Genomic DNA, 26,794 nt, shown 5'->3' with positions numbered 1-26,794 from the left:
TATATAATTTAATTCTTTTATAAAGTGATGAATATTTTCAAAAATTGCAATGCGAGAATATTAAATATATATAAGATAATAATAATATTAAAATTATTGAAAATGAATTAAAATTGCATAATTACATTTAGTAATTAAAATGCTCAAAACATTTATTGGTGCTCGTCTGCGTAAGTAATAAATCTCGTTTAATTGCACAAACGTTTCTCATACTTTTAAGTCAATTTATTAAATGTAATTAAATGTAAACCTAAATATGTGATAAAATATAGATCCTTTGCAATTTCTTTTATCATGGTAAATTTTTCACGATAAATTTTTCACGGTAAATTTTTCACGATCGTTCAATGTATTAATATAAAGTAGATACAATTAGATGCCATTTTAAAATTAAAGAACTTTTTGACAAAATTTGTTTGAGAAACGTTATTTTAGCACAAACATTTTTTGCTAAATTAATTTCCTTTTGTAATTTTGTATATGATAAATAGAAATTGTTATTTCATATATTTAGAGATGCTTGTTCCACGATTGACTCGTTGACTTGTGAAACGCGTTTTTCAGATTGATAATATCTTGTTGCTTTCAATTTTTAAAAGTGAACTTATAGTTGTATGTAGCATGGTAGATTAATATGTACAATGCACTTTATAATTTTATTTCATTATTTACAGAAAATAATGATTCAAGGAACTACCGCGATACACAATATATATTTTTCTCGTAAATTTTCATAATGTTACAATAGCTTGCGATTACTTTTGAAACAAATATTGTTTAATTACATAGCTCCGATAAATTAATTTTTTTTCTGTATTTAACATGTTACATTTTAGAAAAAAAGTAATGTATTATATTTGAGGTAAAATATTCAACATTTATTATTTTACAATAGAATCGAAGAATTTGTTAAAATAATTTTTAGAAAGTAATTTGTACGTTACATTTAGAATTACACGATAAAATTGTAATAGAAATAAAATCAGTTAATTTAAAAATAATGAGGAAGAGATGGGGTTTTGTCTTTAATTTATAAATTTATGATATTTATTTTATTAATAAAAAAAGTGTTTATATGAATAAGTATAGAAAATTTGTGTAAAATTCTTTGTAATTAAAAGGTTTCTATTTTGATTGGCGCCATGATTAATTTCTTGACATATGCAAAACACATGTGTAGGGTGAAGTATGCGCGCCTGTAAGCATGGGGCTGTAGGTTCATCATCACGGAAATAATATGCTGTAATGGGGGGAGTTAGGTCACGATCAGTGTGACACTCTATCGTCTTAATCATTGTTGCTTTGCCCACTATTGACAGCAAATAGGATGCTCAGATTTGGAATTAACCCTGTTTTATCCATTTTAGGTGAGATCAGCCGCGAACGAGATGATCCAAGTGGTAAGTTTCAACTACAAGTCGTATAATTTTAACTTAATTAATTAAGAGTTATTTAATGAGAAATATATGATTATGAGAATTTTGCATTTGATAGTTTGTTTATCTCATTTTTTCATCATCAATATTATCACAGCGATGACATTGATATCCCGTTATGTTGCAGCCATGAGAAATCATCGGAACTCCGTTGGGATGACTATGATGAATTCGACAAAGCAGGTTAACAAGGTGAAACCGAACGTGAATCGAGCGACGAATGACAGTCTGTCCAGTCCGAATCAGCCGTATAATCAGAGGTACCTAATTATTCTGAGCGTTGTAACTTTATCGTCACTCAACGCATCCAAACATTATTCATTTACATCATCATATATATAACACATCTCCATTCGTAATCATATTCATGACCAGAATATTCAATGACATGTCTGTTTCGCACCCAATCAAGGCAACACATACGAATTTCACTACTGAGAATTACTAATAAAAGAAGACGCTGCGTGAAAAGCGATCTTCCTATAGAAACGCCGTTCGAATTTATTTACTTTTTCTTTTTTTCTTTCGTATTTATGTCACTTTATAGCGAGACTTATGGTGCACTCGACATTTAATACTGACACATTGTAAACAACGAATCGCTTTTTCTTCTGAATCGCTTGAACGTAAATATTTTCCTAAAGTGCGCTCTAATCTTTCTCTCTATTCTGTCGTACAACGTATTATTTCACACTTTATAAGCTTACATATGTATTTTATCTATAGTTGCACGATTAGAGTTACATAGACTTCTTCACGCGTATTATATAGGGGTTATTCAAACTGAGATAATGGAATTCTGGTTGAACAAAGAAAAACAGAATGTTGCCAAGCTATTCTGTGTGTGAGAATTTTTTTTTAAACGTAATATGTTGCGTAATACTCTCTAATTGACGAATTGACGGCAACATATTTTGAATAACCTAATGATATATAACATTTGTCAAAGTGTAAATGTAGTTTTAAATATACGCCTTTCATATTTTTTTTTTTTTTTCTGTAGATGCGTGTAAGCTAAACGTTATTAATCCGTTAATAAGATCTATTTTAATCGAGTGCACTAAAATGATCTGCACATTAATGTATCAACAATCTCTGTGCATTTATTTTTCTCCGATTAGCATGTTTCTAAAATTGTCAAACGTACGAGCCATGTAACCCAATGATTTGACGTGCGCCAATTCTCGGTAGAGATCTTCGATGCGATCCAGAATCATTCATCCACGCGAGTATAATTTTTCATCTTTATTCATGAATCAGCGAAATTACGAAAGAGATATTTCGACATGTAATTATTGAATAGTTGAATTACATAATTGTCTGTCTAATTTTTTATATTTCGAAAAATATTTTTGTTTCTTGTATGCGTGTAACATATATATAGCCTAATTAGAGTAATTATTCCTAATTAGCTTAAGAATCATATAATTGCATAATAAAATATTATATCAGAGACAATTCTGTTGGAAACGAGAAAGATTGTTGTGCTTCCTATCGTTTCCGTCAATTGTTGACAAAAGGCGCGGTGCATTTAAACGACAAACGATTCACATAAATCACGAGAAAAATCGTTCGCCCGAGAAAGATAGCTACTACCGTACTACTATGCTATCGGACGGTGAGAGTTATAGGCTACAGGTGGTCGTTGACATTTTCCGATGAACCTGTTACACACGTACGCTAGATTATTTTCCACAGTTTCTGCTATTGTTTGAAAAGATCTGAGCGTTCGATGCCTTTTGCCAATAAACGTACCGTTCGTACTTTTTTGCAATAAATCTTATTATTGATAAGTTTGATTCGCGTTTCGTATGCCATATTTTATTTTACAATTAAGAGAAAAATCGGATAATATTGTACTGATACAATTGGTTAAAGAATCATTCGTCACTGTCATCATTATGTCTTTCTCATCTTGGAGCAGAAAATGAGAAAAAATTATGATCTGAGAAAGCAGATCCAACGTTACGCAACCTTCTGATTCCAGATCGCAAGAGGAGTCCGCATACGCTGGCTACCATCTCGCCTACGAAGTCAAAAAGCTCATGTACGCTTCTGTTGTTAACGCTACCTTGTATTGTGACGTGATTATGCGACTGCTTTATCCTACTTCTATTTAATAACGAACATGCTCCTTGCATGTCGAGTAATATTCTTGAGTGATGATCTGCGAAATATTTATACTAAGCCTGGAAACGGATATATCTCATTCTTACGATAAACAATAAACTAGGAATATTATACATTTTTCTATTTAAAATTTAAGTTTTATTACAAAATTAAAAATTTGATACCAGTGGGAGTGAATCATAAAACAATCAAATTTATAGATTTTATTTGCAATTTATGAATTTTTTTATACGTTTAATTTTCTGTGTAAAAACAATTTTCAATATTTTTTTACGTTTTATCATCTCTATTATTTTTCCAAAAAAATAGTTATTATTTTATTATATTATTTATCAAAAGAATCGATTGTATAATTTCCGTTTTTTCCCAGGCATCATCCCCTTAATCTTAATAGTTAACATAAAACGTTAGTCCATTGATATGCATCGTAAATCGATCTTTCTACTTTAAAAATTTTATGATAACATAAGATAAATTATATTAGCGACAGCCGGATATAAGTACCACAAGCGGACAATATATTGCGCTTATTGTTAAATTATCCATCGCGAACATTACACGTTTGAAGTTGCGCATCGCGTTGCAGTTACATGTCGCTGTCGCAGCACAAAAAGTATAAAAATCTACGAGTTTTACGAGGATACTTAATCTCGGAAAACATGTGCGACTGACATTAAAAACGCTCGTAAAATACGTGAGATATACGTGTCATATATGGGAATGTATACAAAATTTTCGCGTAACACGTTCCAGAAATACATCGATCGATGTTTCTTATACTTAAATAAATTTGATCGAATTTTTTATTTTCCAACGAACTGTGCAACTTTCGCGACAACGTAAATTTAAATAATACTCCGTACACTTTCGTAGGTCATTTTAGCCACTCCATGATATTCGCTATTGAAGCGCAAAATTCTAAATTTTACAAAGGCAATTCTGTTTATTACACAATCACTGTATTTATATGCACGCAGTAAAATAGCTTAATATCTCCGAATATCTCTTTTATTTATTTTTTTTATATTTACTTTAATATATAATAATCTGTTATCTAACTCATCGTTTTTTAAGATGTAAAAAGTAACAACACAGTAGTGCTACGTGACATAAAATTATATGATGCGTATGAAATGCATGCGAAAATGGCTTTACAATTTTTTATTTTTTTTTTTATTTAACAGAAATTTTCAAAGAAATTCTGAGTGCAATTTCTTCAAGATTTTCTATCGATATCTTCTATTATCGATTAGTATAATATTATTGTTTCTTTATTATGGTTTTTCCATAATATAGTTGACAATGACAATTTCACATCTGTAGCTTCATTCATATACTCGCAAAATGTGATTTTTTTCAGGCCAACGAGCAGAGCCTCGGGTGGCACAAACGTCAATAACAATGGTGGTCTTCAAGTCGGGATCGCTGACGATCAAGCGAAAGATTTCGATTTCGAGAAGACCGAGATGAAATACGACTCGACGGGGATGTTCCATTGGAGTCCCTCTCGCAACCTCGAAGACTGCATACTGGATCGTAACCAGGCGGCGATGACAGTCCTCAACGGACACGTTGTCGTCTGCCTGTTTGCCGATCCCGACTCGCCTCTTATCGGACTGAGAAATCTTGTCATGCCATTACGAGCTTCCAATTTTCATTACCACGAGCTTAAACACGTAGTGATAGTCGGATCGGTGGACTACATACGCCGCGAGTGGAAAATGTTGCAGAATCTACCGAAGATATCGGTTCTAAATGTGAGAATCTGTTCTTATTCAAGTATTGTAGCCAATTTTTTTTCTAATATAAGTGTAATCATATTATTTGTAATGATTTTTTGATCTATCTCTCGCAATATATAGACGGTTAAATTTATATTAAAAAAATAAATGAAAACTTTGATTTCACAAACTGTTCTAATTTTAATGGTTAAATATAATGCAATATTAGATAATGTTATAGTTTTTTATTGATGTTTTGAAGTTATAAAAGCCAGTAGAGTTGTATTCCTGATATTCAGTCCGTTTGGGAAAACGCATGATAGATCTGCATATTGTCGCGCATTATACGCCCAAAAATATTGTATTTCAAAAATCATTAACTGTTGCAAGATTTATATCCAATATTAATAAATTAGTGAGAAAACTACAAAGCACGATGTTAACGCAAAATGAAAATAATGAAAAATAATTTTTGTGGATGCGATGAAAATTCTTTGTTTTTTTGCATTTTTTATTTTGGTCGAATGATGTTTCGCAGGGTTCGCCATTAAGTAGAGCCGATTTACGTGCCGTTAACGTGAATCTATGTGACATGTGTTGCATCCTGTCGGCAAAAGTGCCTAGCAATGATGACCCCACCCTCGCCGACAAGGAGGCCATCCTCGCGTCCCTCAATATCAAGGCTATGACTTTCGACGATACAATCGGCGTGCTTAGCCAAGGTATCTTCGATGATATATCATTTGCACAAAATAGAGAAATCTTACTTTAAAACTATGTATATAATATATTAAATAAAAAATACAAATAATGAACAAAATAATTTAACATCCAGTTGGCAGCCCAATCGTTTTGCAGCGGCGGGGATCCGTTTACGGAGCAAATGTGCCAATGATTACAGGTAATGATGGGAAAGACCTATTAAATCTTTATATTTTTATATATTTGATATCGTTTTAATGTACGAAAATAAAAACTTTCGGATATCATCATAATTAATTAGACATTTGATTATGGTATTAAAAGAAAATGCTATTTTTAAGAAAAACAGTCGTCATTTTTTGAAATATTTCTCACACAGAAAGAGATGACAAATATATTCATATTAAAGTGTCAACATTGTACTGATCGTCGTTCATTGCTGTTTCAGAACTTGTAAATGATAGCAACGTGCAGTTCCTTGACCAGGACGACGACGATGATCCGGACACGGAACTCTACCTCACACAACCGTTCGCCTGCGGCACTGCCTTCGCAGTCAGCGTATTGGATTCCCTCATGTCGACGGTCAGTGTTAAAAATTCATTGTTCCGACCGTGTGTATAGCCGTGGATCAATAATACATATATTTTTCAAAACACGTTTATTCTCGCGATAATTTTTAACATTCTCGCTTCTTTTTTTTAAATGCGAACATAACACGAAAACGAAGATCATATCTAGTTTTATCCACTTTTGCAGACATACTTCAATCAAAATGCGCTGACTCTGATTCGGTCACTGATCACCGGTGGAGCTACACCCGAGTTGGAACTGATCTTGGCTGAAGGGGCAGGTTTAAGGGGAGGTTACAGGTTAGATGTTAGGAATATCTGTTATCTATTTTTAATTTTTCGGAAAGTATCTTGATATACGTTATTTAATTTGCAGTACGGCAGATAGCCTGTCCAATAGAGATCGGTGTCGTGTTGGTCAGATCGCGTTGTACGACGGGCCATTGGCTCAGTATGGCGAGGGAGGCAAGTACGGTGACCTCTTTGTCGCAGCATTAAAGTCATACGGAATGCTGTGCATTGGTCTGTACAGGTACAGGTATCGAACTTTTTTCCCTCTCTCGATGGTATTTATTGGATTACCCTTACGCACATTCTACATACATTGTATATATTACCGTTTGAGAACAGCGACTTCTCCGATTGCCGCCATTATTGTACCGCCGTTTATTATCTCTTACTACTCACGTATACTATGCGACTTGATTATGATTTTCTTGCCGCACACCTTTTGCACTTTGTGTTTTTGCATCATCAAAACGAAAATAATGAAGCAACGATTGTAAGTTGCCCTCATCCAAAAAATACCTATCATTTTTTACTATCTTCTCTCTTTCTGTCTTTGTGTCATCTCGTTGTTTATTTAGCGTTTATTTATCTGTTACATACGTCCATTGTTTAGTTTAGTTTAGCTTAGTTTATATTTTAGTTTAGCTTAATACTTGGCTCGACCTTTTCATTAGTTTAGTTATATACTTGATGTATATATAGTTACAGCTTGTGTTTTTGTCGACGTACGCACGTTATATTCTTACTCACTGACATGTACTTGAATCTTTTAGGTTTCGAGACACTAGCTCGTCGTGCGACGCCTCTTCCAAACGATACGTGATCACAAATCCACCCGATGACTTTACATTACTACCCACAGATCAGGTACACGGCGTTTTAAATAATCATATTATATTTCTTTCAAAATTTACAGCAAATTGTAAAAATATTTATTAACACAGAAACATGAAAATCCAATAATTTATACGTAATTGGCAATTTTACAATTTAATATCACGTTAACAAAAAATACAGATTAAACGAGCAAATAAAATTGTTTTATCCGTCCGCTAATTTTAAATTGCCAGGTTTTCGTGCTGATGCAGTTCGATCCGGGTCTTGAATATAGACCGAGCAGAGGTGCCCGGGGCAAGGACGACTCCTCCTGATTGTTGCTGTGTAGCGCCCTCACCGACGGACCATATTCCTACATCTAATCATGCGTTAGAAATCATTGTGCCGCCCGTCGTCTCTGTAACTGTCTCATCTTTGTCGAGGGACACCATCGTCGTATGATATCGCGCATCATCAACGAGTTATTATCGTTCGCAAAAAGCAGTGAATTGCAATCGTATTTATTTTTTTTATTTCGATTTATTGGTATATACAATGACAATAGGAATATTATTTAAGCTTCTCGAGGATCGATCACTTCTCGAGGGGATTTCGTTTTATTTTGTTTGCCGTGTAAGGCGATTATTTTTACCGAATCGTCGAATATCTCGGAAATTGATGCGCGATCTGGTGGACAAAGACTCGGAAGCCTAACGAACGAGTATTATATCGAAGTGAGAGGACGAGGAGAATAGAATAAAGAGAATATGCGAGGGGAAGAGGACGCAAAGAGACAACGGAAAGTGGCATAATGCTGTGCGGTCTGAGGGTAGCTACACGTCTCTCTTTCTTTATTCGAGCTAACATAAGAATAATCGTCTTCGCCCGAAGACGACGCCGTCAGGACTGAATGAAACATTTCGCAAAGCGTAATCACTGTGTTATCAAGCTCCCATCGGCCCTCCGCAACCGGGAACGAGAAAAGTGGACGGTGGGGGAGGGAAGGGGGATATAGCTTAAAGTTTTAACACGTGGCTTAGCCTCGACGGGCGCTGTGAAATTGCAGTATCCTGTGCGCGGTGGAAACAAAAGAACACTTGCCGTCGTAGTATAATTCATCTCGGCTCGTATTAATGTATATAATACGCATCTAAAAGAATACCGTTGTTCAACGAGCGAGCTGTGAGAAGGCGACGAGGGGAGACATAAGGGAAAGAGAGAGACAGAGAGACAGAGAGACAGAGAGAGAGAGAGAGAGAGAGAGAGAGAGAGAGAGAGAGAGAGAGAGAGAGAGAGAGAGAGAGAAGCCCGTAGAAGAAGTGTAGCGAACTGGATTCGTTCGTCCAACGTCTCGTCTCATCTCGAGTAAGATTCCTCTCGTCGTCTCTCTCATAGACAGTGCGAATCGAATGCCGGGGCAAACGTAATGCCGGACTACTACGCGCAATCCTTACCTCGTGTGTCTTGTTTTATGACTAATGAAACAAAAAAAAAAATCTCAATCAGAAGCACTTTCTACAGGTTCTATATATATGTATATATATATACGTATATACATATAGATATAATTACGATAAAGTACCCTTTTCCACACACAACTTTAAGTATTAAAATCGTCTATACATCGGTATATATACATTATAGGTATATATGCACACATATATATATATGTATACATAGACATTCTCTCTTTTATATATTTTTGTGAAACTCACGTGTGTGTACATACATACATACATATATATGTATATGTGTGTACATACATTCATTCATATGTATATATATACATATGAACGTACATATATATATATAATATATACATGTAAAAGAAAAATATACATATATGTAAAAGAAAAAAAATACACAGATACAATTATATACAAATACTCTATCTCTTCTCGCATACATACACTTTCTCATACATTTTATCTTTTTTTTGCCGCGTATACAGATGTGTGCGCGTGCAAGACGGACTCGTACACAGAAAACACGCACATGTAATCACATGCGTACGAGACAAGGGATGTACATAACAATTCGATCCTCATACATGTATATATGTATGTGTGTGTGTATGTGTATATATATATATATATATATATATATATACACACACATACAGAGTTGACATGAGATCGAAAAGAATTAACGAGCGCGCGAGTGCAACGCTAACGGATATATATATATATATATATATATATATATATATATATATATATATATATATATGTACGTACACGAGAGATTGTTCCTCAAAATGATGGGCAACATAGAAAAGCGGAAGAAACGAAGGAGGATTAAGGACGAGAAAAGAATCGTGACGACGATAAATGCATGATGCTGGTGTCGGTCACACCTATTTCGCGCTCGATCGCCACAGGATCAGAAATCCACAATTGAGGATGCGAATGGTAAAATAAAAAAAAATGAACAAAGATTACAAAGCAGACAGATTAAAAACTAGCTGTGGTAGTCGCTGCCGTGTTTCGTATTACGCATACACCTTGTATAATCGTCGTCATCGTCGTCGTTGCCGCCGCCGCCGCCGCCGCTACTGCTGCTGCTGCTGCTGCTGCTGCTGTTGCTGCTGCTGCTGCTGTTTGCAATATTCATGTGCATTGTTCACTGCCACTGCAGTTCGTGTTAATATCGTTGTACATAACTTTCTATGTATCGAGTGTGCGGCGAAAGAGAAAGAACAAGGCGAGGCGCGCGAGTGGCCACGCATCCTGCGAAGTACAAAGGACACGTAGCGACGAAGAGATGGGCTCAACTGCATTGACAGTCCTGAATTTGACTAAATTTCTGCTCAGCGAGGTGTTATCCTTCTATAAATCACTGATAACAGACAAAGAAAAGACTATTAACAAAATCGAAAAATTTCGTGGAAATACGCTCATATAACGTAATGCGAATAAAAATGAAATTTAGTTGATTCAGCGTTTGAATGTTGTTAAATGCAAGTAGCCCGAGGGATTATTCATACAGGATCGTAAATTCTCATATTTTTCGAGAAAAATATCGTAATAGAGATCTAGCTTTTATTTCCAAATTGCGCGAAACTATATTGCAAAATACCTGGTTGTTAACAGACGCCAAATATAGTTTTGCATCTGCTTATTATTTCACATTATCGGACAGATAAATTTTTCGAGTTTAATTCAGGCAATATATATTTGCACTTACATATATATAATTTAATAAAAATTTGAATGATGCGAAACTTTTTTTGAAGCGTGTATATTTTCAGACTAGGAAATCTTGAATTGCAGAATAACCGCTCTATGTTTTTATTATTTACAGTTTGTAAAACAGGAATGCACGTTGGTATATAGTCAGTTGGTAATCTGTTAGAAAACTTGAAATTTTTCACATATTCATTAACTTATTCATTGGTGATGATATAAAAAATTGTTTTATTTAAAAAACACAGAATTATATATAACATTTTAGGAGTATTTTATAAAGATTATTATAAATGTCATGCTAAATGTCTTTTTCTTTTTTGAAGTATTTTATTTGTCAGAAAATCAAATATTTTTATAATTAAAACGATCATGAAACGTTATTTATCTATACAATTTCACAGCGTTCAAAATATTTGATATTTATTTGGAATGGTGGAATTTTTGTGATTTGCGTGTTGAATCGTGATGTCGAAGAAAGATGATCATACAATTATTTTTTCGATGCGATCTGATTTAATCGAGAAGCTCTTGCGCGCTTCGCCGCGCTTCTCTCGGGCGGAACGGTAATCGCATAAATGGACATTGTATTTTCGCAATGATCGAATTCCGTGCGTCTTTCCTCGTCTTTTCTATTGCTCTCAATCGTTCGTAATTTCATCAGTCTCGATGACTTGAACATTCAACGAAAATAGAAAAGAAAAAAATGAGGAAGAGGGATTGCGAGAGGAGAGAAGAAAGTGGAGAATATGTCGATATATATAATTGCTTACTCTGCGCTCTTTCCTCGACAAAACTTTAAAAATAGATTTTGTTTTCTTATTTGTGGAAATTTGATAGAAATAATTATACGAGATGCCAAAAATACATAATGTGTATGTGTGTGTATCTAAAATGATTCGAATCAGCAAAGATATATTACTTATTATCAGTTGATTAAATTCAAATATTTTTTTAATGACTTTTTAATGGCTTTGTTAAGCTTAGTTCTGCATACTGAAAAAATTTTGACGACTTGAATTAAAAATTTATATATTGTTTTAAATAATATTTTTAGCGCAATAAGAGAAAAGAGGGAATTTCTAATTTTAAATCTAATTCAAAATTTGTTATTTAAGAAAATAATAATTTCTTTTTTAAATTTTATTAACTTTGTAAGAAAAAAAATATTTTTCTATTTTATTACAAGAATTTTTCCTTTTAAATGCATTTTGTATATAGATATTGCGCGTATGCTAATATCAAGTTGCGAAAATTCTTCATGAGTATAATAATTATCACAAATGAAATTTTTTATTCTCTCAAATTTGCGTATTTTGACGAGAGAGAAAAAAATCGTGAGAAAGTCGAATCGATTATGAGAAAACTGCGTATAACGCGAAAATCTCGATTGATGAGCACGTCTCATTGTCAGATGCTTATTTATACATTCGTTTTCTTTTCTCCTTTCTTCGAGTTTGCTTGCAGAGAAACGTTTATCGGCGGACTACGAGTGTGCAAGCGAGTCCTTAAGCGTGAGAGAAAGCTTTGAGAAAGAGCTTCGGTGATTCTGTGTCTCGCCTTTGACGCGATTCTATACGAAAATAAAACAAATTCGTACGTTAGATTTTGTGGAAGTCGTTTATTAAGCGACATAAAAACAAAGAAATTTTGTCGGAGCCTTGTGTAAAGTTTTAGATGATTGGTCGAGATTTGCGTCGCGCGGGGCGAGTCGAATTAGAAAGATTTCGGCAGTTATTGATTCGTTCTTGATGTTTGAATAATTTACTATATATCTTTTTGGTATATGTAAAGTTTGGGTCATTGATTATGACGGGAGATTTCTGTGTGATTATAAGTGTGACGATTGTTGTGATAAAATAAGACGAACGTATGTATTATCCGGTGTATTAAAATTCGCAAAGAAACTTACGGCTGGCCGATCGCGCGTCGCGAATCGCTCATGCACTCTCTTTAAGAATTAAAAATCGCGCACCGATTCAATCAATATCATCAAACGTTGTCATATTCTCGTTGCGTCGCGCGGAGCAAATGTGACGCATATGTGTGTATGCGAACGTGTGTATCTAAATGAGGTATAATACTTCAGAGTATATATATATATAAGTCCATGAAAAATTGAACAAAGAACTCGAAGTGATTCGAGATATAAATATATATATGAGAATTTAAAAAATGTATAAAGAGAAGAGAGAATTAAGGCGCGCTGAGCGTATGCCACCTTCAATGCCTCATTGACCTCATCTAATGCTTTTTTATCTGTACATTTACAATTTGTGTACCAATGAGGAACGTTGTTTAATCATGTTGTTGATGTTATTGTTAAAGAATGAGATTCAATATTGTACATAACTATATATTCATTATAATTGATGATATAAATAATTATATACATAAAAGTAAAAAGATACCCCAGGGAGTCCCCTTATGCCTCGCGTTTCGATATGCGGTTCCACGTCACTTTGTAATAAAAAAACAACTACTTTACAAACCTGTGTTGAGCAGGATGAAACTGTCGGCATAGAATCGTTCTGTCGTAATGCGATGAAAACAGAATTAAATACTTTCAATGTATTTTAATAGCGGTTAATTCTCTCCGGTAGTCTGTTCGATATGCTGGCAGAAGTATCCTTACGCTCATGATTTGTATTTATATACGTAATTGATAGATGCATAGTTTAGGAGTTCAATGCGAGATCGTTGCAATGTAAGAAAAGATTATTTTCCAATTATCTCCGGCAGATGCAACATATTGATTCGTTATTATTGAAGATGATTTCATATTAAATATTTACAATGCTTAACATCAACGAAAATTTTAATATGTATCTTACATATTATTATCTGTAAAGATTTTTTTTTTTTAATATTGGAATCGTTATAGAAGCACTTGATTTATAATACTACGAATTTTTTAATATTGTAATTTGTATAGAAAACTGATACTTTAAATTATAATGTTTTATATTTCGTTACAGTTAGATACGCATCAATTAAATCAATTTTTACATTATTAATGACATCTTTTATTTTTAACTCTCATTTTAAATTTGGCAATTGTTTTGTTAAATATAAAATGTTTCGTTAAGAAAATAATGTATCAATTTTTCATGTTACATATAGAGAAGTTTTATGTGGCAAAGTATAACATAGGTAAGTACAAGATATATTTCGTGTCTACCATTTATATTGTCAACAATTTTATATTTTATATTATTTTAGTTATTAATAATCACACAATCATATTTTAGAAATATCACAGTACTGTTAATATACACGTGCAATCTAATTCGTCTGCATTTAAGAGTGCATATGTGAATGTTTACTTTGTTTGAGATCAATAAGATAATTAAAATAAACAAGATCTTTTAAAAGAATAAAGAAATATAATACGCTCTTTTTTAAAAATATATTTAACTGATTGTTAATAGAGAGAATCTATTTTAAAAAATATCCCCCATTATATATGTAGAAAGAACGCAATATCACAAAGAGTTATCACTACATATAAAACAAATTACTGGTATATAATTGTTATTAATAATTACATTTTGCGAGCAAGAAAAGTACTTAGTAGAGAATTATGTAAACTTATTATCTTATTATTTTAATAAAGCATATCTCGAAACTTTTTTTTAATAGCACATAATGTTAAGAAGTTTTATAAATTAATGTAAAAATATTGTACTACAAATTTATTATGTTGATTAAATAGATTCTGACGAGATTAGATAGATTCTCACGCAAATATGTTCATATTACCACGTCTATGGTTATATTCAACCATTAGCATATAAATCAGCAGCTGTAATCAACTGTAAAAAAGAACTTGTTATCACGCATAAACACATTTGAATAATGTTTCTTTATCTATATAATTTCTACGTAATAAATTACACGATTTTGAGAAAATTTGAAGAAATTGATATTCTATTGTATCGAAAATCAAGCAAATTAATTGCATTTTATTTATATTGCACACATATCATCACGTTTATTGTACTTTATTTGTTGAAACTATTAGTATTGACGTCAAAAGATATAAATTTACATCTCTTATCATTATTAAAGAATCTATTAATATCACAAGATATTTATTGATCGATTTTAAATCAATTCTGCTACTCGTCTCGAACTTTTTGGCTTGTAAGATACACTTGTGTGGCGATCAAGTATATGATATCTTACTGTTTCATTATGGTTTGATTATGCATCGTATGATTATAATCGATTATGTAATCGTACAACTCTAACAAGCCGTCTATCATACGGGCACGATAATCCGATGTTTTCTTGAATTGCTCGCAAATGAGAGGCGTTCTATCAACATATAAAACGCTCTCGAGAAGTTGCGGCTTTTCGCAAAAATATTCACTGGCCGCGTCAGGTTTCAGCAGCATAATCGGTGTGTTGAGAACACCATGAATTATGCACGTAATGCGTAAGTCTCGGATAGACTCGATAAATTCGTCCCAAGGAAAGATCTCTGACACATTCAGATCAGCTTCCTTCATGACGATTGCCATGGAATCGTAATAGATTTTGAAAAGCGTCTCATTATGTTCCTCCCGTAGCTGTCGCGTTGTCGTGAATTGAAGGAAGCACAATATGTCATGCGCTGGTGGATTGTACCTGCATCGACATAAAAAAAAAAAAAAATGAGTCGTGCTTGTTTTTATTATACATGCAAATCTATTTATTTCTTTAGTTATATAATATATCAAAAAGAAAAATCTCACACGATTACCTTGCCAATTGGAAATCGATAAGGCAACATTCAACAGGTTTCTTATCGGTATCGTATTTAAACAGTATATTGTTCGCCCATAGATCACCATGGCATAATACATTCTTGTGCTTTATCGACGGTGATAGTTTGTCCGTGTGATCCGCGCACAGAATCACGATCTTCTCTTTAAAATTACTGCGCTGATCGTCGTTCAATCCAGGCAATAAATCGATCATCGAGACGATGCCCTTTACGGCGGCATCGAACATCGCTTTTGCCCTGCCATCCGCAGGCCAAAGAGTTTCGTGCATGCAGTGGGAGAATTCGTCGTGCAAAGTTTTCTTGTACTGTTGTTCGAAGATGAAGGACTTTGCATGGAATTTGGCGAGAGTCTTCATCAGAATCTCGCAGTGCTCGAAGTCGAAAGGCGTGGATTTATCAGTCATTGTATAACCGCTGTGAGCCATGTCCTCGAGGACGATAACGTCGTTTTCGACCCCGAGGAAACATTCTGGGATGCATCTCTTATCGAGACCGTCCAGCATCTCCGGAAATACAGTGGTATAGAGAGCCACTTCCTTCTTGAACGTGCCATATTCCTGAACAAAGTCGTATTGTGGACTGCTGATCGGGGGCGGTATCTTGGTAAAGAAATTGATGATCTTTGTTTCCAACGGTGACTTTGGACAAGCTACGGTGGCTTTCAACGTAAAGTACTGACCCATGAAACCGTTTACCTCATTTATCGGCACGATTTCGTAATTGACTAGTGAGAAGTCGTCCATCGCGTCCTGTCGTAACTTCTTGCGAATTATTTCGAAGCACTGCTCGTCCTGGAGGACCTTCTGTATCTCCACTTCGCGCATTGTCTTTCACGAGTTAATATCCAAAGAATAAAAATATTCTCACTCTTTTTTAGATATACTGATTTATTGTATCTTCTGGTATATCTCAAGCTTAAATATGCAGTCTCAGATCCGATTGCAAAACAGATCGATATCGCAACGCTATTTATCGCGGAGAAAAAACGCGCGCTCTTAACCAGCAATATATAATGGTTCGGTCGTAAAAAGAAGTTAAAGAGTATTAATGTCTTGCGCTATCGGTCTAGTCGCACGTTATACAATTCGACGATACTTTTGGCAAACCGCAATACACATACCATTTCTCTAGATACCGTGCTAATATTTATCGCCCACGATTTCGTGCGCTACGTTTGCACGAGACATGTCATCGCATTCAGGAGGTTCAGATACTTTTATATATTCGCGAAGAGAATCGTCACGTGCAAGATATATAAAAGATTGCTTGTATATTTGTAATATATCGTTATTTTCTCCTTTATTGGCACTGATTGGAACTAATATTAGACACGTTGCATATGGCACATTCTGTATAACACTACAAAATGAAATAATGACTTCTTATTGGCACTTTTAGTATGAATCGATAACCATTATGTATGTATATATACATGGTAAAGTGTTGGCGAACAAAAGCATTCATGCTAGTCACGCTTGTTTCCTTCTTATTTCTTTATTTTTATATTCTTAAACCTATTTATGTTACAAAAAATTATATCTAATATTATTAAGAAAAATACTATAGAAATTTAAAAGTTAAAATAAAGAAGAATGTTTTATTGTACACCGTAAAGATAATACGGAGAGGCCCTCGGAAAATAATATAAAGACTTTTCACTTTACTGTTTTCGAATTAAACATCGGGATAATTCTACGTTAAGGATAACATATAGAAATAAATATAAAAATGATGGGATAACAAAATATGCATTTTTTATGAATGTTTTTTCAGTCAATGTGTTATATGTGTGTGAATTTATGTTGCGATATTATGTTTTATAAATAAATCCTTTAAGAAATAGTATGTATAAAAGGATGTTTGTACAGTAGTGTGTGTTTCCAATCTATTAACATATATATGCGTTTACTATCATCTCGCGCTTGCATGCGCGCTGAGTAAAAAAAGGCTCACAAGCTGCACGTGACACAAACCAATAACTTTTCTGATATACTTTAGCGATCTTTGAATGGGGCACGTTATATGATGTAAAGATCTGAAATTAAGTATCATAGTATCAACTGCATTGACATCTCGCTCAATTGGATAGGTTATTGATTGCTATTTTATTGGCTTTTTATTTGATCAATTATTAAATAAATAAAGCTTTTTTATCATAAACGAAATATATCTATGTACATCTAACAATATTTTCTAAATTTTTGACAATTAAATTAAAATAAATGGGAGATTAATTATTTATGTTTTAACAAATTGCTAATTATGATTTAAGTCATTCTAATTCAGATGTGCTACACCCAAATTTTTATTTTTGTACTTTTTAATATTCATCTAATTATAAGTAGAGAATTTTTATATTTTTAAAAGATTACAAAAACACAAGCGTACACTTAGATGTGTCAAAATGGCAAGTGGGCATTTAGAACAAGTTAATTACCAGATCTCAGTCATTTATTACCAGATGCACATATTAAAACCAATGCGAAAATTATACATAATTTTTTCCTAATTAAAATGTTATCTTAACAACTTCTAAAAATATAAACCAGCAATTTTCTGGTTGACACTAGTCAAGTAAGTTGATTTCTAGTGATATACTTTATTCTCAATAAATAATAGAATAGACAATTGTTTCATTAATTCGACCTTTTGAATTCTCATGATCACGTCATACTTTTAACCATTTATTTTCTTATTAGCTGAGAAGATAGCTTATCGCCTTTTATATTTGACGATGTAAATTGAAAAACTTTTGAAAAGATAAAATGAATATTTAAACAATTCTTTTCTGTGATATTTTATTATACCTAGTATTTACTTCATATCTAAAAGAAATAATGTAGACACAGTTTTTTAATTTACACGTTTATTAAACAGTTTGTATTTTAATAAGATATGAAAAACAAGCCAAGACAAGTACAAGCTAGCAAATAAATCCATAAATCCATAAATCCATATTAAAGCATGACCATGGAATGATCATCTTTATGAAGATAGAAGTGCGAAGTGGACTTTGCATAGCAATTAAAAGCGTCTGTGAGCGATAATTTCAAATTTTCCATAATTTCTTTTTCCTTATTACAGTTTTATGAGCACTCGTACGCTTCTTATTAATTGCCTTGGAATAATAATCTGCGATGTCTCATGTTTCAAAGCTTGCCGAGCAAATAAGCATGATATAATCCTATATATAAAATAGATATTAATAAATATATATAACATAGATATATATAAAATGATATTAATAGATATATATAAAATACATAGATATATATAAAATAGATAAACGCAATTATTTATATCGTACATTTTAGAATGTACGATAAATCAAATCTATAATTTATTTATGTATGGAATTAAAAGTATATATCATTATTTGACGAATGTACCTAAAATATCGTTGTCAGTAATGTATGGCGCAATACTTGATTGATAAGATGAATAATAATAATTGCATTGTAGCGTGCTCGAAAGTATGGAGAACTAATAAAAAATATAATAAATGTTGATAAAAAAGAGTGTAATAAACGCTCTTAATTTTTTGATCATTAATTTTTATTGAATTTTTGGAGAGAAGAGAGAGCTACAAAATTTCAAACCAACAAGAATAAAATATTTATAAAAAGAAATTATTGCGTGTATATCACGTACTTAAGAGGGAGATTTTAACATAATATATTTGAATAATATATATTTTAATAATAATATATTTAATATTTTCTTAAATAAATTACAATTTTGAAAACAGTATAGTTTTATGCTATCCAGAAAAACAAAGTTGACATATCACACAAAAAGTCGTCTCTAAGAAATGACGGAGAAAAACTAGAATAATTTTTTTTTTATTTGTGCGTCATTATACGTCTGCCGCGTCCATATATAATCGATATGTCATAGGTCAAGCCGATGGAGATACCATTTGCAGTTCTCGACGTGCAGTCAACGCCGCGTTCTTCGCTCGAAACGTCGAGTTTTCTGCAGTCTCGTTGGCTGCCGGATTCGTGAAATTGGCTGCATTATACGATAATCATAAAGAGAATCTTCAGATCGCATTCCTCGCAGCTTCAGCTTGCTGTATCCTCCTCAGGTAAAGATGTTTAATCGCGTCCGTCGATCTCCGCCGATCCGAATCTACTCTGGATCCGGATTTGTGTGAGTTATGTCGCGACGGTTTTTCTTTTTTTATGGACGTGTGTGTTTCTGGATACGATATATTTGTGTTTGCATAAATATATATATGTATGTGTATCTATGTATAACTGAACATGATTATAACTGATTATATAGTTAAATCGAATAAAGTAAAAAGAGAAAGAAGCATTTGTGAGCGAAATTAGCATACGGATTGATAAAGTGTGTCGAGAGAAAAAAAAAGACAAAGCGTAAGATAATAAATAAAAATAATTCGAATTTTTCGCATTACTTATGTTAGCCATTATCTTGATCAATAACAAGTAATTGATAATATATAGTTATATATAATAGATTAGAATTTAATATCAAAAACAATAATTTAAAGTAATAAAATTAAAAATAAATACGGTAGAGATACGTCGTACTTATTTAGATATAAAAATAAGGAGTTGCGCGCGAATAAAATTTAGTATGTGACAACATAATCGCGATGCTGAATATGCATAGAAGTGAAGTTTGACCTTTGCGGGAAAGCACGTCGTAACAATCACTCGCAGATTTCACCGGAGATGGTTTCTTCCTCGAAACGATCATCATTCGCGGAGTATAATAGCCATATTGAACTACGGGGGAAAGTAGTCCCATGCACATAAAAAATCATTTCCGATTGATTCTTGCTGAGTGTAGCGAATCTCTTTTTGTATCTTGTTGCAAAGCGCAGCTGTCAACAAATTGTTTCAATTTGCCATTTAATCCAATTGAGAGAGCGGTTTGATGCTTGCAATGAAGAAACGTATGGCCTCGACATTAACCGCGAAACAAAATCTCCTTTCACTATCCTTCTCTCAGTATGACCTCCCTTATCTGTTCTCCGATGCCGAGCAAGTCGTTTTTTTTTTTTTTTTAGAGGCGTATAGCCCCTTACTAGCAAATAAAACACGTTTCTTTTTCTACGCGCTAGCACTTATGCATAAGGTGAACTAGTTATTTTAAAATTAAACAGATTACGTATACATTATTAATTTTCTCTACGACTGTTTATTAATTTAGCACTAATCTAACTATCAATTAATTTGTAGCCATTATTCCCTATATGGCGGTAGCAAACGCGAAAAGGCGGCATTCGGATCTGCCGCAATTTGAATCCGTTGCCAGGATTTCGAGTCTTCCCATCGTGGAAAGCGGTATACACATCGCTGGTAATGTGTATAGAAAAATAAAGGTACGTAATTAAAAATTATATTACATGCAATAAAGAAGTCATTCGTAAGATACCAGTGTTGAAAAGCTCGCCACTGATAAATCTCACCTTTGAAGATTCAAATCAGATATAACAACTGCGCAAAGCTTTATGTCAGAAGAATGACTCACATTAACAAAATATAAATTATGTAAATAATATTAAATTAAATATCTCTTAACTATCTCAATATAAAACATCTCTTTACCAACTTGGCTAGAATATCATTTCTTTTTTATTATAGCGCTCGAATTCATTAATGAATTGGAGTTTGGATACTGCGGAGCAATCATTAGCGATTGCAACGACGACGGCAAGACCAGCGATTTTCGCATTCAATGGACCAATTACGACAATCGATCAGCTATTATGCAAAGGTATCGATATTGTTGAACAGAGAGTACCAGCCGTACATCTTCCTCCACATCTTGTAAGTTTCCAAATTCCTTTTTCTAACACAATAATTTTTGATATGCATATATATTTTCATAGAAGCGGATATATACATACATATTTTTGTAAAGAGATATAATTATATACACATATATTCATATCGATATTTTATAATTATATATGTATATATGATATTATAACAATATTAATTAACTTATTTATTATACTGTTTATCGTTATTAATGTAAAGGAAGCTTGAGTATCAATTTTGAAGAAAAAATATTTTAAGTACTAAATAAAAATAAAGATTGTAGTATGTATTTTTAATTATACATGACTAATAAAAAATGAATAGATTATGCGATAGATTCCGCAAGAGTCAGTTATGGAAATGATTAACTATTCTGTGTAAGTCGATTAATCTTGATGGAATTATTGCACGTTAATACAGCATATTATTTTATATTTCACGCTTAAGATGTATTTGAACACGCGAGAATATGTAAATGAGAACATTGTAAAGCCGGTCCTGAAGCGTGCCGGAAGTGTCAAACAAATTGGTAGTCAAGCTGCCAACGCTGCCGCGGATAGATTGGATGGTGCGCTGACAGTTGCGGACAAGTATGTGGATCGTTATTTGCCAGGTGATCCGGCCGATAAAGTCATAGATGGTAAGATTTTTGCATGCGATGATAATATACATAAATAAATCGCCACAAAATTCTATAAAATTTTATATAATATTATAAAAATATATTCTAGATATTATGTTTATTTGCGTAGAATTGAACAGGATATATTGTAGTAATAGCGATGTACGATATATTAATTAGCAATACGTTAATTAATTAATGTCTCAAGTAATTAACAATTTATTTTTTAGAGGTCAACCCTACTGAATCAGTGAGCAAAACGACACGAACCATCAAGCATGGTGCAAGATTTTCGCGTAAAGTACAAAAGAGATTGACGCAACGCACTGTGGCCGAAGCACGTGCGCTTAAAGAACAAGGAACGGAATGCATTCATGTACTTTTATACGTGGCAGAATTGGTAAGACTCGATATTCAATAAATTTATTATCTTTGTTTATTTGTGTGATAATAATTAGAAATTTCGTAATTTACACGTCTGAATATTACTATTTGGTAATCTTTATAATATAAAAATATTATTACGTAAAAAAATAATTAATTTTTAGCGCGTATATTATATTGCGTAAATGTTTCTAGCAGTATACTTTGACTTTTTAATCACATATATTTGCTAGAATTATGATTACAAAAATATTGTTTAATCTAAATTAAATGCTGATAAATGTTAATATTGCTGCGATAGTCACATTGAAGACAGAAGCGTCGCTTAAGTAAGTAATTCGTATCTATGCTAAAAATTCATATCAATGCCAAAAAAAATTATTATTTATGAACATATAAAATGCGTAATACTTGATAATCATAATAACATTCTAATCGAGATAAAAATTCTTACGATGTGTTTAGAATAATTTGCGTCCAGATTACAGAAACATCATTTTAATATAAATTACATTACGCACAACAGTATAAAAATTTGCGTTTAAAAAAATAAGAAAACCGTAACATTTTAATTCTGTTTTTCATATTCTTTCGCATTTTAAAAATTAGGAATAATTTTCCAAAGTCTAAATAGAAAAACGCTTTGATAAAGAAAAATGCTGAGATACACATATAGCGAGATCACAAAAACATTCAATGATCACATGATAAATATATACATCTATAGAATATTGGTCTCATCGAAAATATTTTCCGTACAATGATTACTGAAACTGTTCTCATAATCTTATTTACTCATCTCTCTCGCGGAATGCGTCCGCTTATTGTAGCGTAAATTATTTATAGGCATATTATGTAACAATTTATTGTTTGTAATATATATAGATAGCCACAGATCCAATATTGGCGTTAAGAAGGGCCAAGGCGTTATGGATCGCGTTGAGTTTACCCGAGCCCGAAAATCAAGCACGTCCTGCTACGCTCGAACAGCTGTTGGTACTTTTGACACGTGAATCCGCACGACGCATAGTGCATCTGGTGAATGGTACGGCGGCATTGGCGATTAAAACCCCGCAACGTTTAGCTAATCTACTCGTTCGGCTTTCTCATCAATTGCTTGAAGTCGCCGATGCCGCATTAAAGGTTAATGAATTTCATTGATCCGATTTAAATCAATACGTTTGCGTAACTCAATTAATTACAAGTTGCGATAATCTTGATGTGAATGCACGAAAAGAAATCAAATTATTGTCTTTCGCGACTACATATATACAGCTCTCGAACTGACCATAAGAAGAATGACACATACTTTAATAAAATACCTCTATTAAGTATCTTAGTACAGTATACTTCAACTAAGATATTTTTATATCGTGCATGTTAATTTTCAGGTAGCACCACTTATAAACAAAAGCAATGCAGCAAAAGAACAAGTATCCGTTATACGGTCTGCTATTGAGAGATTGAACTCAACCACAAATTTATTATTGGTACGTACATTAATTATACAATAATATTAAAATATTGATATATTATATTAATTTATTTTTAACTAACTTAATAATTATATTACAAATATTTCAAGCTCTCTTTCTTTCTCTCAACATGATACTAAAAAAAAGTTGAAATTTTATTTCTACCTTACACATATCGATAAACAAAAAATTATTAAAAATCATGGTCTCTCGATATGGACAAATCCTTTTTCCTATTCTTATAGGAAAAATTTGCTGCACTCTTAGCTGGTCGCCCCAGCCCTCAGAAGGTACCACATACGCAAAACCAGCAGAACCACAACAATCACGTGTCGATGACTTCCAATCCCCCAATAAACGGTGTCGAGTAACGAACGAGTCTCGCTTAAAAACTGCAACGTGCGGCTTTCTTCCCTTCCGGTATGGTTTTCAATTACAAAGTTAAAGACACGAGAATAGAAATCATGCCGCGCATGAGCCGCTACTCGCTGATCAATGTAATCCTCCATCAATCGTAATTATACATATCATTATTTCTGCGAGTTTTTTTTACATTTCTATATTCAATAATGCAACAACAAAATATATCTTATCACTAGCACAATGTACCCGTGCCGTGCTTATACTGTGCTTCTCGAATTAACCATTAGTCAACTATTGTTTCCACCATAATTAAGTATAAGTGACGAAATAAAGGACCATCTTAATTAACCGTAATACCATGCTGACTGCCGCTTTTTTTTCCCCCTATTTATTTTTTTGAACATTTAAGCTAACAAAACATAATTTATTATTTAAATTTGGCAAATAAAAATTTATTTAAACATCCAAGATGTAAGTGTGTGTGTTTTAGACTCTTATAAAATATTTAAAAAATAAATAAATTTATACATAATACACATTTTTATCTATCATTATGCGAATATCATTTATATTTTTTATTTTGTTCAATCAAAGCGTATAATAATTAAAAAAGAGGCACATTATCAAATTATTGAGTTCACATTATGATTTAGATACAGATAATATCGATTATTTTTTGTTCCATTAAATCATGGACTTTGACACTTAGAACGAAGAGATTCCGAAATGTTTACAGACATACACATTAGTATACCTTGTATGTTTTTACTACTCCTTAGATTTCTTTCAATAGTGAAAGTGGAGAAATCTCAAGTACTTGTAGAATTTTTATCTCATTCTTCCTGTTGCTTAAACCACCTATAAATGCATACTTTCAATGTATGCATACATATCGGCAGATGAAATGCCAATTATGTTTTAATTAAATATTGTCATTATAATTATTGTGTTGAGACGTATATTAATTTTAGAAAATAATATTTGTTACGATTTTTTTAATATAATATATATAATTTTTTATATATATTTTATAGGATATGCACATATTAATAATTAAATGCTCCAATAATTTCTACATAGAATATATTGAAAAAAGAGATTTAATATTTTAAGATTTTTTCATATTACATGTGCTATATAAAATATTAAAATGCATGTATATATTAAAAAATCTTTTATAAACTAATTACATAATAATAATGTTTTATAACATTTGTAAATTTACTTAATTTACATATACGCATTCATATACAACAAAAGTACCGGATTCTCGAAAGAATGACCCAAATGATTAAAGTAGACGAGCGAGATGCATTATATTTGCGGTACTTGAGATGTATCACGCATTAAAACCTTATCTATATAAATCATACTGTCTAGACAAAACGTATCATAAACTTTGAAATTTAATCGACAAAGTTGATTTTAAAAATGATGACAAGTTCAAATTGTTTTTTACAAAATTATTGCTGACGAAAATTTTAATCTTGAATAGGTCGGTTAGATAAATTACGATCACAGAATTAATGATGTTTAATTAGTGATTATTTTTCTATATATAATTTTGTGTTATATAATTTTAAAAAATTATATCATATCTATAAATGACAGATATTAACTAATTATTATTTAATATTATTTGTGCGTACGAGAAATTGGCGTGATAATAATTATTTATTACTGTCATAGAAAGCGCGCCAAAAGAAGTTGATAGATATCATTAAAATAATATACCATATATTCCCGTTCTTAATCAAGTGATTTTTTTAATGGAAATTTTTCAAGAGCTTATGCTTATAGTTTTACTCTAACAATTATATTTATTAGAAATAATAGAATTTCTAATTGTATATACAATATTATATTTATTCATAATACATTTATGATCGTATCAATATAATAAAAAAGTAAAGTTATAATCTCCAAAATAAAATATTTCAGAGATTTTATGATTTTTAATCTTTTAAAGGAAAATATTTCTTCGTCACGCCAATATAATTTTAGTGAAAACCGGATATGATTTCTTCTGATATAATTCTGAAATCATTTTTGTGTCTATGCGACAATCACACGAGTCACGATAACACAGGCATGATCTGACGATGTAGATGAAACGGACTTTGCACAGTGAAGACACATGGATGATTAGAACGCTGAGAGACTTCGTTCTCTCTTCGTTTCACAACATGCGGGAAATGTGATGCATATGAAGTAAGGGAAAACATAACGGGGGAAAATTATAATATTTTCCACTAATTGTAAGGTTATTATTTTACAGGTTTAAAGACACACCAATTACTGCTTCTTATACTGTTCATTATAATTCATAATTTACGCGCGTAAAAATTATAAAATATATTAAAATATATTTTTCTGCTCAATTATTAAAAAAATATATTTTATACTTTGGTTTAATTAATATTAATATTGTCAATTAATTGATATTAATATATTATAAATATAAATATAATACTAACATATAGATGAAAATACTACCACTTTTGATAAATTTTACTTTCAATGCCTAATAT

At 32.2% G+C, this 26,794-nt stretch overlaps 3 protein-coding genes across 53 annotated transcripts in view; 2 read left to right on the top strand and 1 right to left on the bottom strand.

Moving 5' to 3' along the window:
• Slo (calcium-activated potassium channel slo) overlaps positions 1–13,341 on the top strand; it is a 99,482-nt gene extending 86,141 nt beyond the window's left edge. For 36 of the 50 annotated variants that reach the window (XM_070300840.1, XM_070300847.1, XM_070300845.1 and 33 more), the window contains 9 exons: positions 1,368–1,400; positions 1,564–1,696; positions 3,424–3,483; positions 4,927–5,323; positions 5,826–6,009; positions 6,123–6,188; positions 6,438–6,574; positions 6,749–6,861; positions 6,938–7,708. In XM_070300840.1, the coding sequence (XP_070156941.1) occupies positions 1,368–1,400; positions 1,564–1,696; positions 3,424–3,483; positions 4,927–5,323; positions 5,826–6,009; positions 6,123–6,188; positions 6,438–6,574; positions 6,749–6,861; positions 6,938–7,346 (1,532 nt within the window). In that variant the 3' untranslated portion in view covers positions 7,347–7,708. Of the gene's footprint in view, positions 1–1,367; positions 1,401–1,563; positions 1,697–3,423; positions 3,484–4,926; positions 5,324–5,825; positions 6,010–6,122; positions 6,189–6,437; positions 6,575–6,748; positions 6,862–6,937; positions 7,717–7,919 lie in introns of those variants that run through there. The other 14 variants (XM_070300883.1, XM_070300886.1, XM_070300885.1 and 11 more) reach the window with 3 other exon arrangements.
• Positions 13,342–14,484: 1,143 nt separating this feature from the next.
• Positions 14,485–16,803, bottom strand: LOC138935474 (uncharacterized). Its single transcript, XM_070300077.1, has 2 exons — positions 15,598–16,803; positions 14,485–15,482 (listed from the first exon to the last, which is right to left on the bottom strand). Exons 1-2 carry the CDS (start codon positions 16,443–16,445, stop codon positions 15,035–15,037), a joined length of 1,296 nt encoding a protein of 431 aa, XP_070156178.1. The 5' UTR covers positions 16,446–16,803; the 3' UTR covers positions 14,485–15,034.
• A 2,740-nt stretch (positions 16,804–19,543) lies between these two features.
• Lsd-1 (lipid storage droplet-1) lies at positions 19,544–24,617 on the top strand. 2 transcript variants are annotated; one of them, XM_070300327.1, is made up of 8 exons: positions 19,544–19,708; positions 20,835–20,977; positions 21,240–21,425; positions 21,912–22,059; positions 22,272–22,441; positions 23,311–23,568; positions 23,817–23,915; positions 24,146–24,617. In XM_070300327.1, the coding sequence occupies exons 2-8, from the start codon at positions 20,849–20,851 to the stop codon at positions 24,269–24,271; spliced, it is 1,116 nt and encodes a 371-aa protein (XP_070156428.1). In that variant the 5' UTR covers positions 19,544–19,708; positions 20,835–20,848; the 3' UTR covers positions 24,272–24,617. The 2 variants fall into 2 exon arrangements, with proteins under 2 accessions (XP_070156428.1, XP_070156427.1); XM_070300326.1 differs by having other exon boundaries at positions 21,867–22,059.
• The last annotated feature ends 2,177 nt before the right edge of the window (positions 24,618–26,794 follow it).

The sequence above is a fragment of the Polyergus mexicanus genome, unplaced genomic scaffold (assembly GCF_030449975.1).
Source record: "Polyergus mexicanus isolate NDT 795.1 unplaced genomic scaffold, iyPolMexi1.0 SCAF_8, whole genome shotgun sequence".
Taxonomy (NCBI): Eukaryota; Metazoa; Arthropoda; class Insecta; order Hymenoptera; family Formicidae; genus Polyergus; species Polyergus mexicanus.
The sequence above is the reverse complement of the archived record's forward strand: the minus strand, read 5'-3'. Positions and strand labels throughout refer to the sequence as shown.